The 13,366-nt window shown below is 31.0% G+C and overlaps 2 protein-coding genes across 8 annotated transcripts; both read left to right on the top strand.

Annotated features, from left to right (window-relative positions):
- Positions 1–198: 198 nt before the first annotated feature.
- Smurf (SMAD specific E3 ubiquitin protein ligase) lies at positions 199–9,013 on the top strand. Of its 6 annotated transcripts, none has more exons than XR_011172620.1 (13): positions 200–378; positions 1,358–1,396; positions 1,468–1,576; positions 1,648–1,781; positions 1,977–2,241; positions 2,312–2,775; positions 2,869–3,118; positions 3,198–3,364; positions 3,835–4,025; positions 4,099–4,496; positions 4,566–5,026; positions 5,110–5,736; positions 5,805–9,013. XR_011172620.1 is itself a non-coding variant. In XM_069109741.1 (13 exons), exons 1-12 carry the CDS (start codon positions 324–326, stop codon positions 5,295–5,297), a joined length of 2,721 nt encoding a protein of 906 aa, XP_068965842.1. In that variant the 5' UTR covers positions 200–323; the 3' UTR covers positions 5,298–5,300; positions 5,380–9,013. The 6 variants fall into 6 exon arrangements, 5 of the variants coding, with proteins under 5 accessions (XP_068965843.1, XP_068965842.1, XP_068965840.1 ...); XM_069109741.1 differs by having other exon boundaries at positions 5,110–5,300; positions 5,380–9,013; XM_069109739.1 differs by having other exon boundaries at positions 5,110–5,300; positions 5,377–9,013.
- A 1,173-nt stretch (positions 9,014–10,186) lies between these two features.
- Hpr1 (THO complex 1-like protein Hpr1) lies at positions 10,187–13,255 on the top strand. 2 transcript variants are annotated; one of them, XM_069109381.1, is made up of 8 exons: positions 10,187–10,527; positions 10,603–11,295; positions 11,370–11,617; positions 11,865–12,164; positions 12,248–12,397; positions 12,476–12,623; positions 12,722–12,955; positions 13,029–13,255. In XM_069109381.1, exons 1-8 carry the CDS (start codon positions 10,492–10,494, stop codon positions 13,182–13,184), a joined length of 1,965 nt encoding a protein of 654 aa, XP_068965482.1. In that variant the 5' UTR covers positions 10,187–10,491; the 3' UTR covers positions 13,185–13,255. The 2 variants fall into 2 exon arrangements, with proteins under 2 accessions (XP_068965482.1, XP_068965481.1); XM_069109380.1 differs by having other exon boundaries at positions 10,188–10,527; positions 12,719–12,955.
- The last annotated feature ends 111 nt before the right edge of the window (positions 13,256–13,366 follow it).

Here is a 13,366-nt window from a genome sequence, read left to right as displayed (position 1 = left end):
ATATATAAATACGTATAAGGAATAAGGCATGTACGATTTACGTTCAAATATAATTTGTAATAAAGAGAAATACTTACGTTAAATTAAAACTTAATATCATTTCAACGTAATCGTCCGGTAGGTCATAGTTTGGCTTCGATATATTTCGAGAGGCGCGAGTCGACAGGCGTTTTGAGTCGATATGAGTCGGTAAAGTCGATCAACTGCAATAGTCGATCGTGCATAGTTGCGTGTGTGCAGATTGTACCGCCGCTTCGAGCAGCAGTTTTATTTACTAATTAGAGTGCCGATGTGCGATAGGAAGCGTTAAATGTGCGTGGAAAATGTCGAATCCGGGCGGTAGCAGGAGGAACGGGGCCATGAAGATTCGTTTGACGAGTGAGTTTATTAAGAAATCATGATGAATCTAACGAGACAGGAGCGTGAAAGTCGACCGATAGCCAACACGCGTTGTGATCCTTCCTGTGTCTTGATTTGTTATGTATCCGTTGATATAGCCCTGTCATAATTTTTACGATAGCCCATCTTTCAACAACGGTAGAACCATCATTATGGATATCGTATATCATTCGATTAGTACGAGGAAAAGAATACGCAGATAGATCTGACTAGGGTTTTCGTCCTTTGGTTATGGCAACTCCCTATCGGAGGTCAAGACCCCACCGTGAGCACTCCGGGAGACCGTAGACTGAAGACGTTAATTTTGGTGGACTTGTTACACCCGCATCAGCTCTCCCTCGATATATGACATGTCCCATACAGCTTGAAACGTTACGATCATTTTTTACTTTGAAATCACTCCTTGTTGATTGATTCAATGGGGATTATTGCCGAGCTCATAATCGAATGTGAATAGGCCTAATTAACAAATGTCAGACGCTTACTACCGATACACCAGTTTAATATCCATTAAACTAATGTCTGATTTATCCGTCTGATAATATTTTGTTATTTTAAAGACAACTGTAAATTTGTCAATTCATGGCTAATTTTTTTTTTACGAGATTTATAATAAAAAATTATCCTTTGATCCTTTAAATTGTCAAGCTTTTCTTGAATTAATGAAATTGCATATTATTATTTCATATCATTGTGCACTAGAAAGTATTGAATGATAAAACTAATGGGTCAATGCCAAAGATATTAAAGAGAATTGATATTTATGTATATTATGATGCTATCTTTCGTACACTGCTAAGTAAATGTGTTTAGAAATTAATAGTATATTTATGTTGCTTTTCTCTTGATTGTATTATTCTACGAATCATTATTATCTACACTACAGAAATTTTACTTATTTATTAGAAATTATATTTATTTAAAATGAATTTATGTATTTATTGTGTCAATTTTACAGTTTTATGTGCCCGTAATCTTGCCAGGAAAGATCTGTTTCGTGAGTATCTTTTAGGTTAAAATGGATAAAAATCATAAAGAATATCTTGTGTAAAGAAACATTTCTTTCAGGCCTACCAGACCCTTTCGCTAAAATAACTGTTGATGGTTCAGGTCAATGTCATAGTACACATACGTGCAAGGCAACTCTAGATCCCATGTGGAATCAACATTATGACTTGTAATTATTTCCTCATTATAATAAAGGCATAATTTTCTACACGAAAAGTACATAAATTCTTAATTTTACAGGTACATTGGGAAAGATGATGGTATTACGATATCAGTTTGGAATCATAAAAAGATCCATAAAAAAAAAGGTGGAGGATTTTTGGGATGTGTAAGAATATTATCCAACACGATTCAAAGACTCAAAGATACAGGATGTAATTATTATTTTCTATAATAATAGTAATATTTCTTTATTTTAGCTCCATAGCCGAAAAAGGACTTAGTTTATAATCTGTACTTAAAGACTGACACCCATTCATTCACTTCATTCTGTTAATTTCTATAATATTATACAATTATTAGTATTAGAATTTTGCAGTGTTTAATTACTAAATTTAATTCTTTTATAGATCAGCGATTGGATCTTTGCAAAGCACACTCAGATGACACAGATGTTGTGAAAGGAGAAGTTGTAGTATCTCTTTTATCGCGAGATGGTCATAATGGTGCTGTGAGTAATACAGTGGGTCATAATGCTGTTGTTGATGTTCTTGGAGATCTGAGCTGTCCAAATGATTTGCCAGATGGATGGGAAGAAAGAAGGACTCGAAGTGGACGACTATATTATGTTAACCACTATACCAGAACTACACAGTGGATTCGTCCAAACGCACGGTTGGTTTTGTTTTTCTAAACATATATTTTTCTTTTTTATTAGATTCATTTATATTAATGATTATAATAGACCCACCAATGGTATAATACCAACTACACCAGAACCACCACCATTACCTTCTTCTGAACCTACATCTCCCAGTGGCAGTGGAAGTCCTCCTAATATAAGAACTGAAAGTCCTACTAGATGTACACCTGAATGGAATGGGGATGGAACACCTAGTAGAACTCCTAGCAGAGATAGTTCTACCCCAAATACACCAAGAAATACACCCACTCAGCAGCAGAGTAGAAATCAACAAAATCAACATAACACAAGAAACGTAACACCCGCATCATCAAGGGAACGACGGCCAGTACGAGCAAGCGATGAACAAAATGGCAATCAGAATGGTAATACTAGGCCTGAACGTGGTATTAACAACGCTCAACCACGAAGGCCTAATCGAAGTAATAGAAATAGAAATAGCGCACTGGTTTATAACGAGAGGAGGTACGATTCTCCGCAACCAACAGACTTACCCAGAGGTTATGGTAAATATCAAAATTGATGATTATAACAGTATATATACATGTATATATGCAGTATATATACAAAATAAAAATATCTTGAAATAAATTTTATAGAAATGAGAAAAACGCAACAAGGTCAAGTGTATTTTTATCATGTACCAACTGGTTCATCCACTTGGCACGATCCTAGAATACCTCGCGATTTACCAGCTAATGAAATAGCAAGTGAACTTGGACCATTACCGAGTGGATGGGAAATGCGACAAACTCAAAGTGGCCGTGTTTATTTTGTGGATCATAATAACAGAACTACACAATTTACTGATCCTAGGTTATCCAGTCAAATCATAAGCAATCTGTTAAAGTAAGTTAGTTGTAAATGAAAATATTTTTATTTACGATAATTTATGTATAATTTAACTTGTAAAATGTTTTGCTCATAGTAGGCGACAAAATAATACAACTAATCAAACTACGAGTAGTTCAAATAATACAACTACAGCTGCAAATGAATCTACAGAAATAGAGACACCTGCATCACCAAGTATTCAATGCAACATGGTTCAGAGGCCAAGAACAGAGAATGGAAGCAATAATAATTCTTCGTCATGTAAGCTTAACACATTTTAATGGTATAAGGCTTATTAAATGTGTAATACAAATATGTAATATACATAACAAAGTTAAATATGTAATATGAGCACAAAATATGTTTTTGAATATATTATAAAAACTAAACATTTGAATATATTATAAAAATTAAATATTTGAGTATATTATAAAATTATAAAATTCAAATGTTATTAATATCGCTTAAATAGTAGAAAAGTTAATCTATCTATTTAATGCTATCTAGAAAGAAAACAAAAACATATTTGTGCATTATAGAATTTTATCTTATCTCTATACGGATATCTGTTTGGTGGTTAGTTCCTATTGTTAATCAGTTTTACTCCAGCAGAATGCCTTTCCATTTTTGGGGAATTTTATTTGTTAGAGCGCATTATTGTAATAGCTGTTAAATGGAAACAATTTTTGTTTATTGTTTTTGCATATTTATTTATTATATTTATTTTTTAGTGGAAAATACGTCAGCTCAAAATGCTCAAACTGTATCAGAATTGCCAAAAGAACTAATGGACAATGAATTACTGCCGAAGTATAAACGTGATTTAGTGGCAAAATTGAAATGTCTGAGAGCAGAATTAAATGCCCTTCAACCTCAAAGTGGACATTGTAGGCTTGAGGTATCAAGAAATGAAATATTTGAAGTGAGTACAGTTTTATATTCATATTTACGCAGCTTAAAAGAACGGTTTAATAATATATAAATCTATTTTATAGGAATCATACAGATTAATAATGAAAATGCGACCAAAAGACATGCGTAAAAGACTTATGGTTAAATTTCGCGGTGAGGAAGGCCTTGATTATGGTGGAGTAGCACGAGAGTGGTTATATTTATTGTCGCATGAGATGTTGAATCCACAATATGGGCTTTTCCAATATTCAAGAGACGACAATTATACACTTCAAATTAATCCCGATTCGGGAATAAATCCAGAACATTTATCGTACTTCCACTTTGCCGGCAGGATAATAGGAATCGCCGTTTTTCATGGTCATCATATAGATGGAGGTTTTACAACTCCATTCTATAAAATGCTGCTTAATAAAGCAATTACTCTTACTGATATAGAAGGAGTTGATCCAGAATTACATAGAAGTCTTACATGGATGTTGTAAGTAAGAAAAATAATAATCGTGTACAATTTTCAGATAACATTGTAAAAATATCATTTTGTTTATAGGGAAAATAGTATAGATGGAGTGTTGGATGCTACGTTTTCAGTGGAACATAGTAGTTTTGGAGTGTTGAAAAATCATGAACTTAAACCAGGTGGAAAAGACATTCCTGTAACTGAAGAAAATAAAAAGGAATATGTACGTTTATATGTAAACTATCGCTTTATGCGAGGTATTGAACAACAGTTTCTGGCATTACAAAAAGGATTCCACGAACTAATTCCACCTCAACTATTAAGACCTTTTGATGAAAGGGAATTAGAATTGGTTATTGGTGGTTTAGGAACGATTGACATTAATGATTGGAAAATGCACACACGATTAAAACATTGTACACCTGATACGCCAGTAGTAAAGTGGTTTTGGCAAATAGTAGAATCTTATGGAGAAGAAATGAGAGCTCGATTACTTCAATTCGTTACTGGAAGTTCTCGAGTTCCCTTGCAAGGATTTAAAGCTTTACAAGGTAAATACTCGTGAATTAAATTAGTAGTTTCTAATCGTTTTGCTTCATAAAGATACATTGTTATTTCCCACACATGTTTATAGGATCAACAGGAGCCGCAGGTCCACGATTATTTACAATACATGCCGTTGATGCGCCAAGTGAAAATTTACCAAAAGCACATACCTGTTTCAATAGAATAGATATTCCAGAAAGTTATCCCAGTTATCAGAAAATGCTTGACAAACTTACACAAGCAGTTGAGGAAACTTGTGGTTTCGCTGTTGAATAATAGGTAAAAAGGCATAACTTCAATTTATTAATATAATGTATTTGTTTTATATAATTACTGAGATTGCACACATTCGTAGTAGGAAATATTTATCGACAGATTTTACTGTCGCTAAAAATAAATTTTGAAGTACCAAGAGATGTTATCTCACGAGAGTACGGGAAGAGCTAGTATTATAAAATGAAAATGTTAATACGTAAAACGTCGGAAATAATTCTGACTATGTTTTGTACAAATGATTGAATGGCCTTGATGGTTGTAATGACTTCTAAGTGATTGTCGATTGGTACATTATGTATGTGAACACTCTTGTGATTTACACACTTCGTCCATGAACATTTTAATGAATGGTTCCTCAGAAGTTCTGGTTATATTGGTCTTTAACTATTTATTATTCAGTGACTGATAGAGATGTGCAAAAAGTTATAATTTCATTGAGGTAAATATTTTGATTGGCCTAAATGTTTATTTTATTTATATTAATCGTGTTTTCCGTCATAACTTTAGGCTCAGTAATTTACTTATAAGATCACCATCAAAGAATTAACTTCATTGTTTTCGAGGTATGGTAAAAAGATATAAAAATCATGCATGCACAAATATGTATAGAAAATGAATTCTTTCACATAATGGAAAACATTGTTCAATTACAGACATGCTCATGTTAGTATTTTATATTAAGCGAAAATAGTAAAAAATGAAGAGAACAAAAGTATATTAATTATTTAAGAATCTCATAACAAAAACTCGTAATATGCATTACTTGCAATGAATTTTAAATCAGCCATACAATGTATTTCATTCTCGAAAGCTTTCAATTTCTTTTTTATTAAATGTAATTACAATATGCACAGTCAATTAATAATTCCATATTAACAATCTTTCAAATAATAGAGTTTAGTAACAAAATAAGAATATATACTCAAATTCATTATTATAGTCAAATAACAATTAAAAAGCAGTGCTGGGAATTTAGTACATATAATGTATTATTTCAAATCGGTCATCGTGATTAAGGGGAAAATACGAAATCTGTATATCATGACCTTTGATGCAAGTGTTGAGTTCTTAATTTCGTCGTAAATTGAAATTAACAAATACAAAATACATTTATCACTTGTAAGAAAAAGTGGTATACATGTCCTCAGTATTAAAAATTATTTTTATTGGTATATGAACACTTGCTTCGAGGAACTTTGTAACGCAATCGGCAAATTTTGTTATTGTAGCACAGCATGAGTTGTGCGACGATCATTGTTGCTTGTTTAAGAGCCAATAGCACCGAGTGCGTTAACAAAATGTAAATAGTACAGTGTTTAATATAAAATTTACACGACGGTATAACGTGCCAGTCAGTTAGTTGGCTTTTGCACGATAAAAACGCGTCGGTTCTAGTGTAGGCTAAATCGTGAATTGTGTACATTAGCTTTAATTTAAAAAAATTGAACACATATTTAAAGAAAGAGTTTATTCGACGAGTTTATGTAAAGTTAGAATGGTTTTACTCGAATCGACTCTTTTTGTTGTAGAAGTTCATGAAATAATCTATACTTTGCTACTAGCTTACAGTAAAGCATAGAGACACTTATTTATCGCACGAATTCTTTATTTAGTCTCTAGCATTTACTTTTATTGTAAAAAATATCTAGTGGCTGATAGCACCAATCATCATTTCGTATTATTATTGCATTATTGTATTTTATTCTGCACGTAACTGTGATCAAACATATCGTAAAAAGAGAAGAAGCGGTGGGAGGCACCTTTGTAGATTTGTCTTGAATATTATACTCGTTTACTCGTATTTTTTTCTTAAACCATAAAAGTTTATACGTATATTCGTTTTAATAATTATTTTGTTAACAAAAAGTTATTGTATTTTTTAATCTTAAATACGCAAAAGTATCACCCGTTTTCGGTCCTGAAATACGGTCTGATTACTTTGCTTTTATACCTCTGACATTTTACTATTAATTTTATTAATTACTAATAAAATGAATAATAAAATGAAGGTATATGTTATTCTTTGCACGTAAAACGGTATAATATTAACGAAGCAATCATTTGATTTTAAAATGAGAAAATGTGTAACAATGACAATCATTGTGCATTTGATAAATGTTGTAAAACAGTATTAACTTGAAATCGATCGAATAATATTGCTGATTTGCAAATGTTCAATCAAGCAACATTATTCACATTTTTCTCATTTTACGATATTAATCTTTTAAGACTTATATAATTCAAATTTTTAATAAGAGTTAAATCTATTTGTTAAGGCAACGAACTGCATATACTATTTTTTAAATTGAATATTTAACAAGTACAATGAGGGTCTCCCACAAATCTGTTATATTTTAAACTCTTTTCAACTTCTGTCACGTATAAGGGAATAAAGGCCTTATTAGTGCCTTGGAGTTGATATCAATGTGAAAAATAACAAATTTTATGCTCATCATATTTTGGAATAAAAAATAATACTACAAGCAAGTTTTAGAAGGAAAAAAATAATTAATTTCAAAAGCATCTAAAATTTATCACAATGCAAATCTTATGAGTATATGTATAGACTATTAGAGAATAAATGACTCTATAATTGAGGAATGAATAGAAATTGATACTAAGGTCACCACTTGGGCAAGCATTGCCAAAGAAAATTTAAATTATTCAGTTTTTTAAGTTATCAAATATTATAAATCTTTTTTAATTCATTATCTCTTGCTGTTAGATAAAAAAGAAAGCATATATATACATACATATATATATATATATATTGAAAGAAATGACACATAAATATTTTATAAATAAATGATCTACAAATCAATAATGCAATAAATACTATCTTGAAAAAGCTTCGGCACTTCTAAGCATGTTACATGCATGGATAATCAAAGAGAATTAAATCTATTAAATATGAATGAGAAGAATAATCATTCACACTTTCAAACACATATCACTATGTGCAATTAAATTTTTGGTTACTTTTTTATGTAATTTTTTGTTACAAAATGATGAAAATGCTTTCAAAGCTTTTCGACAGCTTAATTATGCAAAGCTTCAGCAGGAGACAATATTGAACATTGCATTAAAAAACGGAAGGTACAAAATTAGAAAATGATTTAATACATATCATGTAAACTAACTGTCACTACGATGTGAAGTTTCAAATACGAACGTAATTTTAATTAAATTCAATAATTATTAGCGCATTACGGGTATAAATGCTCTCTTGAATTGTATAAATGTTTAAAGTCTTTAATAAAGGTATATGGTGACCGGATTTCGAATTCCATGTTAAGTATATCGTATACTGTGCTCGGCAATAATAGAATTTTATTCTACCAAATAGCAGGATATTTTGCTAACATTTATCGATATCCGTAAAAGAACAAACTTTCAAGATTGAAGAAAGAAATTTTATTTTGTCGAGAGATGGAAAAGGAAAATATTGAGATGGAAAGGAATCGTTTATTCACAACCGTGTGTTCATATACGCCGGTATTTAAAAATTCTGTACTAAGCTATGCGCGAAATTTTTAAGAAATTGCGAATACGTTACTATACTGCAATTATTGTATTATTATTATTGCTATTATAATCGTTGTTATTATCATTATTGCGCAGGACCTTCGGAACACAATTGTATATACATCTTTTCCTTTTGTATTTTGGATGAAATGTATATTTTAATAAAATATCCAAAGTATGAACTTTTTAAATTTTGTCCTTATATTGCTGTAAATAAAAATGAATCTTCCTAATTCTTTCTTTTAATAATATGTATATTAATAATATTTTCTTTAAGTTAGAATTTATGAAATTGTTATGTTTAATTAATGGGAAGGATGAAAATCTGAAAAATTGAATTAAACAGTTGTATAAGGCAAAATTATTTAAAAGATTCAAAAGATCAAATATTTAAAGAGAGTAATTTTTAATTTACTATTACAGAATTTCTGATGTTACTTTTTTAAATTATGTTGGTATAAAATAGGAATCTAATGTGCGTCAACTATTACATAAATGTTCATTATAATTTTTGAAAGGATTGATATTTAAATGTTAAATAAAAATAACATAAACATGAAGTAATTAGATAATGCATTATATATATTTCTTAAGATAAAAAATCACGTTTTATTCACAGGTTTATAGAAGTCTATGATTTTGCTCTTTCTTCTTTGTTTTAATAGTGAAATAATTAAGTGATCTAGTGATTCACTGTTTCACAGTTTGATGCAAATGTCGAATTTTCAATTCCGTATTTGGTTTTCTCCACGCATAATTTTGACCATCTGAGCCAAAAATGTTTGACTCATCCGAAAAGATGACTTTATCCCAAAAAGAATTATCTTTATTAATATAGGTTTTTGCAAAAATCAATCATTTTTTATGATTTATAGCATTAATATATGTATGGCTCCTTTCGCGGTACTCTGCCATAAAGATCATTGTTTTGTAAGATTCGTCGACATAATTCCGGGTGAACTTCTTTATGAAACATATCAGCTACCATACTTGCGAGTCAAGGAACGGATGTAGTAGGATTTTTTTTAATTCGCGAATGATAACTTTCTCTTCTCTTCCAGTCAATTTCTTTGACCGACCTGATCGAGCTTTGTTTGCAAGTGTTTCCTCATAAAGGATTAAAAAATATAAAGTACAAATCTTTTTACATTAACTGACGTTAGAATAAGGTAATAAAATTTTTCTTTTCTAATAGACTTCATTCCAACATTGCGTCTAACTTGCTGCTAGGTAATACTAAAAAAATGGTCGGAATACAAAAATTAATAATAAAACATAAACAAATATTGTTTTGACATCTCTGCAGTAACGCCCCCAGTGGCGGATTGGAGAAATACAGGTCGTCGTATAATCGTGCCGTCCCCTACCACGGGATATAGTCATTAACTAACCTCGTTCGAGCGATACGTCAGTAGTCAATCATTGTAGCCACAGTAATCAAATTTTGTTTACGTTCACTGCCTTGTCTTGTTAGATAGACTATACACAAATTTTTTACAACTCAATTTTCGGGCAGTATCCCCTAGCAAGTGTTGACGCTGGGATTTGCTTGTACGATCGTGGTATAAGCGTAGATCTTGATAGTTTATGAAATGCTTGATAAGTAGTAGAAAGATATTGTTCATATTTTAAGATAAAAGAATATAATTATAAAAATTTGTTTTATACAATGGCCATGTTCGAAGTTTTAAGAAAAGAATATAGTGTAAGAATTATAAAAATTGATAATACTTTCGAGGTTATATGATTTATGATTTTAAATGATTTTCTGTTTTTCTAGGATTATTTGCAACAGTGTTTTAAGCTGTCAGATATACAAATATTTCAAAAGAAATGTGTCGAACGGTGCACAAATGATAGTGATAGAAAAGCTGCAATTGATCAAGCATTAAGGGATACTCTTCTTGTAATATTATCTGAAAATCTATCAAGTAATGTGCCTCTACTTGAGACCTATATTACATTCTGCATTGAATTATGCAGAAAAGACTTAGCAACTGCAAGTATGCCAGTGATGCTACTTGGTGATATATTTGATTCTATGACACTCGACAGATGTGAACAGTTGTTTACTTTTGTTGAAAACAATGTGGTTGTATGGAAGGAAGATTTATTCTTTAGTGCCTGTAAAAACAATTTGTTAAGGATGTGCAATGACTTACTTAGAAGGTTATCTAGATCACAGCAAACTGTATTTTGTGGAAGAATTCTTTTATTTTTGGCTAAGTTTTTTCCTTTTTCTGAGAGGTCTGGTCTTAATATTGTTAGTGAATTTAATTTGGAGAATCATACAGAATTTGGCTCTGAAAAATCAGAGGGAGACGATTTGGAACAAATAACTAAGGATGATGATAAATCAGAGACTAAAGTACCAATTGATTATAATTTATATAGAAAATTTTGGGCACTCCAAGATTTTTTCAGAAATCCCAATCAGTTATACCTAAAAATGCACTGGAAGATATTTTCAACGGTAAGATTAAATTATTGTATTCTTATAACTTTGTATTTTCATACTCTTTTGTCATAAATATTTTATTTGTTTAGCATGCTTCAAGTGTACTGTCAGCATTTTCATCTTTTAAATTGGAAGAACAACGTAATTATCCTTCAACATGTGTTAAAGTTGAATCTTCCATGGAGGGATCTCATAAGGAAACCCCTTATTTCGCAAAATATTTAACAAATCAAAAATTGTTGGAGCTACAACTATCTGATTCAAATTTCAGACGATATGTATTGCTGCAATTTCTCATTCTTTTCCAATATCTTAATAGCACTGTTAAATTTAAAGCGTAAGTATCTATAATTTGTATATATCTTTATATACACTTGTATTTTATTACAATCGAATTCACAATTCCTCTTGTTAGAATTGCACATTTTTAATGAATTATTAGTAAAATGACTTTGAAAGCTATAAAACGATGTTTGTTTTCCAAAGCTTCCTTGCCAGTGGCTATGAGACAAGGTCTGCTTTCCTTAAATAGTGTTTCAGGTTATTTATATTTCAAAGTCTCAATAAATTTTGTATTTTTTAAGTGAAACACATGAACTAAAGCCTGACCAAGTAGAATGGGTAAAAGGAACCACAGAGCAAGTATATGCCTTACTGACAGAAACACCTCCCGATGGTCCAACATTTGCAGAAACTGTTAAAAATATATTGAAACGCGAAGAGCACTGGAATGCTTGGAAAAATGAAGGATGCCCACCATTTAAAAGACCAACTCCAGATTCTAGTGCCGACATAGAGGAATCAAAAAAACCAAAGAGACCAAGGCGTAGAATTGGAGATGTCATTAGAGACGCTCAAGCAGTAGGAAAATATCATATGGGAAAGTAAGAAACCATAGAAAGAACTATTTATTTCTTTTCCCTATTAGAAAATATATTATATACAATTAAATTTAATTGCTTTGCAGCCCAGAACTCACGAAATTATGGAACTTATGCCCCAATAATCTTGAAGCATGTAAATCTAAAGAAAGAGACTTCCTTCCATCTTTAGAGACATATTTTGAAGAAGCTATTATGCAATTAGATCCTAATGCAATGGTAGAAGATGAATACAAGTAAATCTTTTATTTGATATATTTCTGTGTTGTTATTATATTGTTTTTAATTATATTATTGTTGTTTATTTGTCACAGGAAAGTAAACGATGGGAATTTTGGTTGGCGAGCATTGAGATTACTAGCTAGACGTAGTCCTCATTTTTTTGTCCATGGGAATTATCCTATTAATAAATTACCTGAATATCTCGAAACAATGATTAAAAAAATCGCTAAAGATCGGCCAGTGAGTGTAACACCTTCGTTTCATTAATCTATGTTAGATCTTCAAAGTGAATTTACCATGTAGATTTAAAAGTGAATTGTTTCTGACTCTTGAAGCAGACACAGTCGGATATAAAATTAGAAACAGAGGAGACTCCACCGCCAGAAGCGAACGATCAAGAATTTAACGAAGATGTTCTCAAGCAAGAGAGTGAACAAGTTGAAGCCGAAAATACGGATACGAAAGGACGAAAATTGACGAAAGTGACACCTGACATGGTGGCGAAATTATCAGAAATACTGAAAAACGATTGGAAAAAGTTAGCAACCAAGTTTGGTTACACGAGTGAAGAGGTAGAAACAAATTTTATAACGTAGAAGCTTAAAAAATCACAGCTCACTAACTACAATCTATATCTTTTTTTAGATTACATTTTTTCAAGGGAAACCAACGCCGTACGAGCAATGTAAAAATATGTTGGAAATTTGGGCGGAAGAAGATGTAGATGCATCGATGGAAAATTTAGCATATATTTTAGAAGGTTTAAAATTCACGGAAGCGCTGGCTGTTTTAAAATCCTAATTACCTCGTGAAAGAGATAATCTTAAAAAATGTATGATACTATATGAATTAAACTTTTACAATTTTTGCAACGATGTGTTTTCTATAAATCTTAATCTTAATCTCAATAGTAAATTATATATCTTATATTCCAACAACAATAGTCAGTATTAATTAAAAGCAATTAAAGCATTAATTAAAAA

Source organism: Bombus flavifrons, chromosome 3, assembly GCF_040668555.2.
Source record: "Bombus flavifrons isolate JBK064 chromosome 3, iyBomFlav1_principal, whole genome shotgun sequence".
Taxonomy (NCBI): Eukaryota; Metazoa; Arthropoda; class Insecta; order Hymenoptera; family Apidae; genus Bombus; species Bombus flavifrons.
The sequence above is the reverse complement of the archived record's forward strand: the minus strand, read 5'-3'. Positions and strand labels throughout refer to the sequence as shown.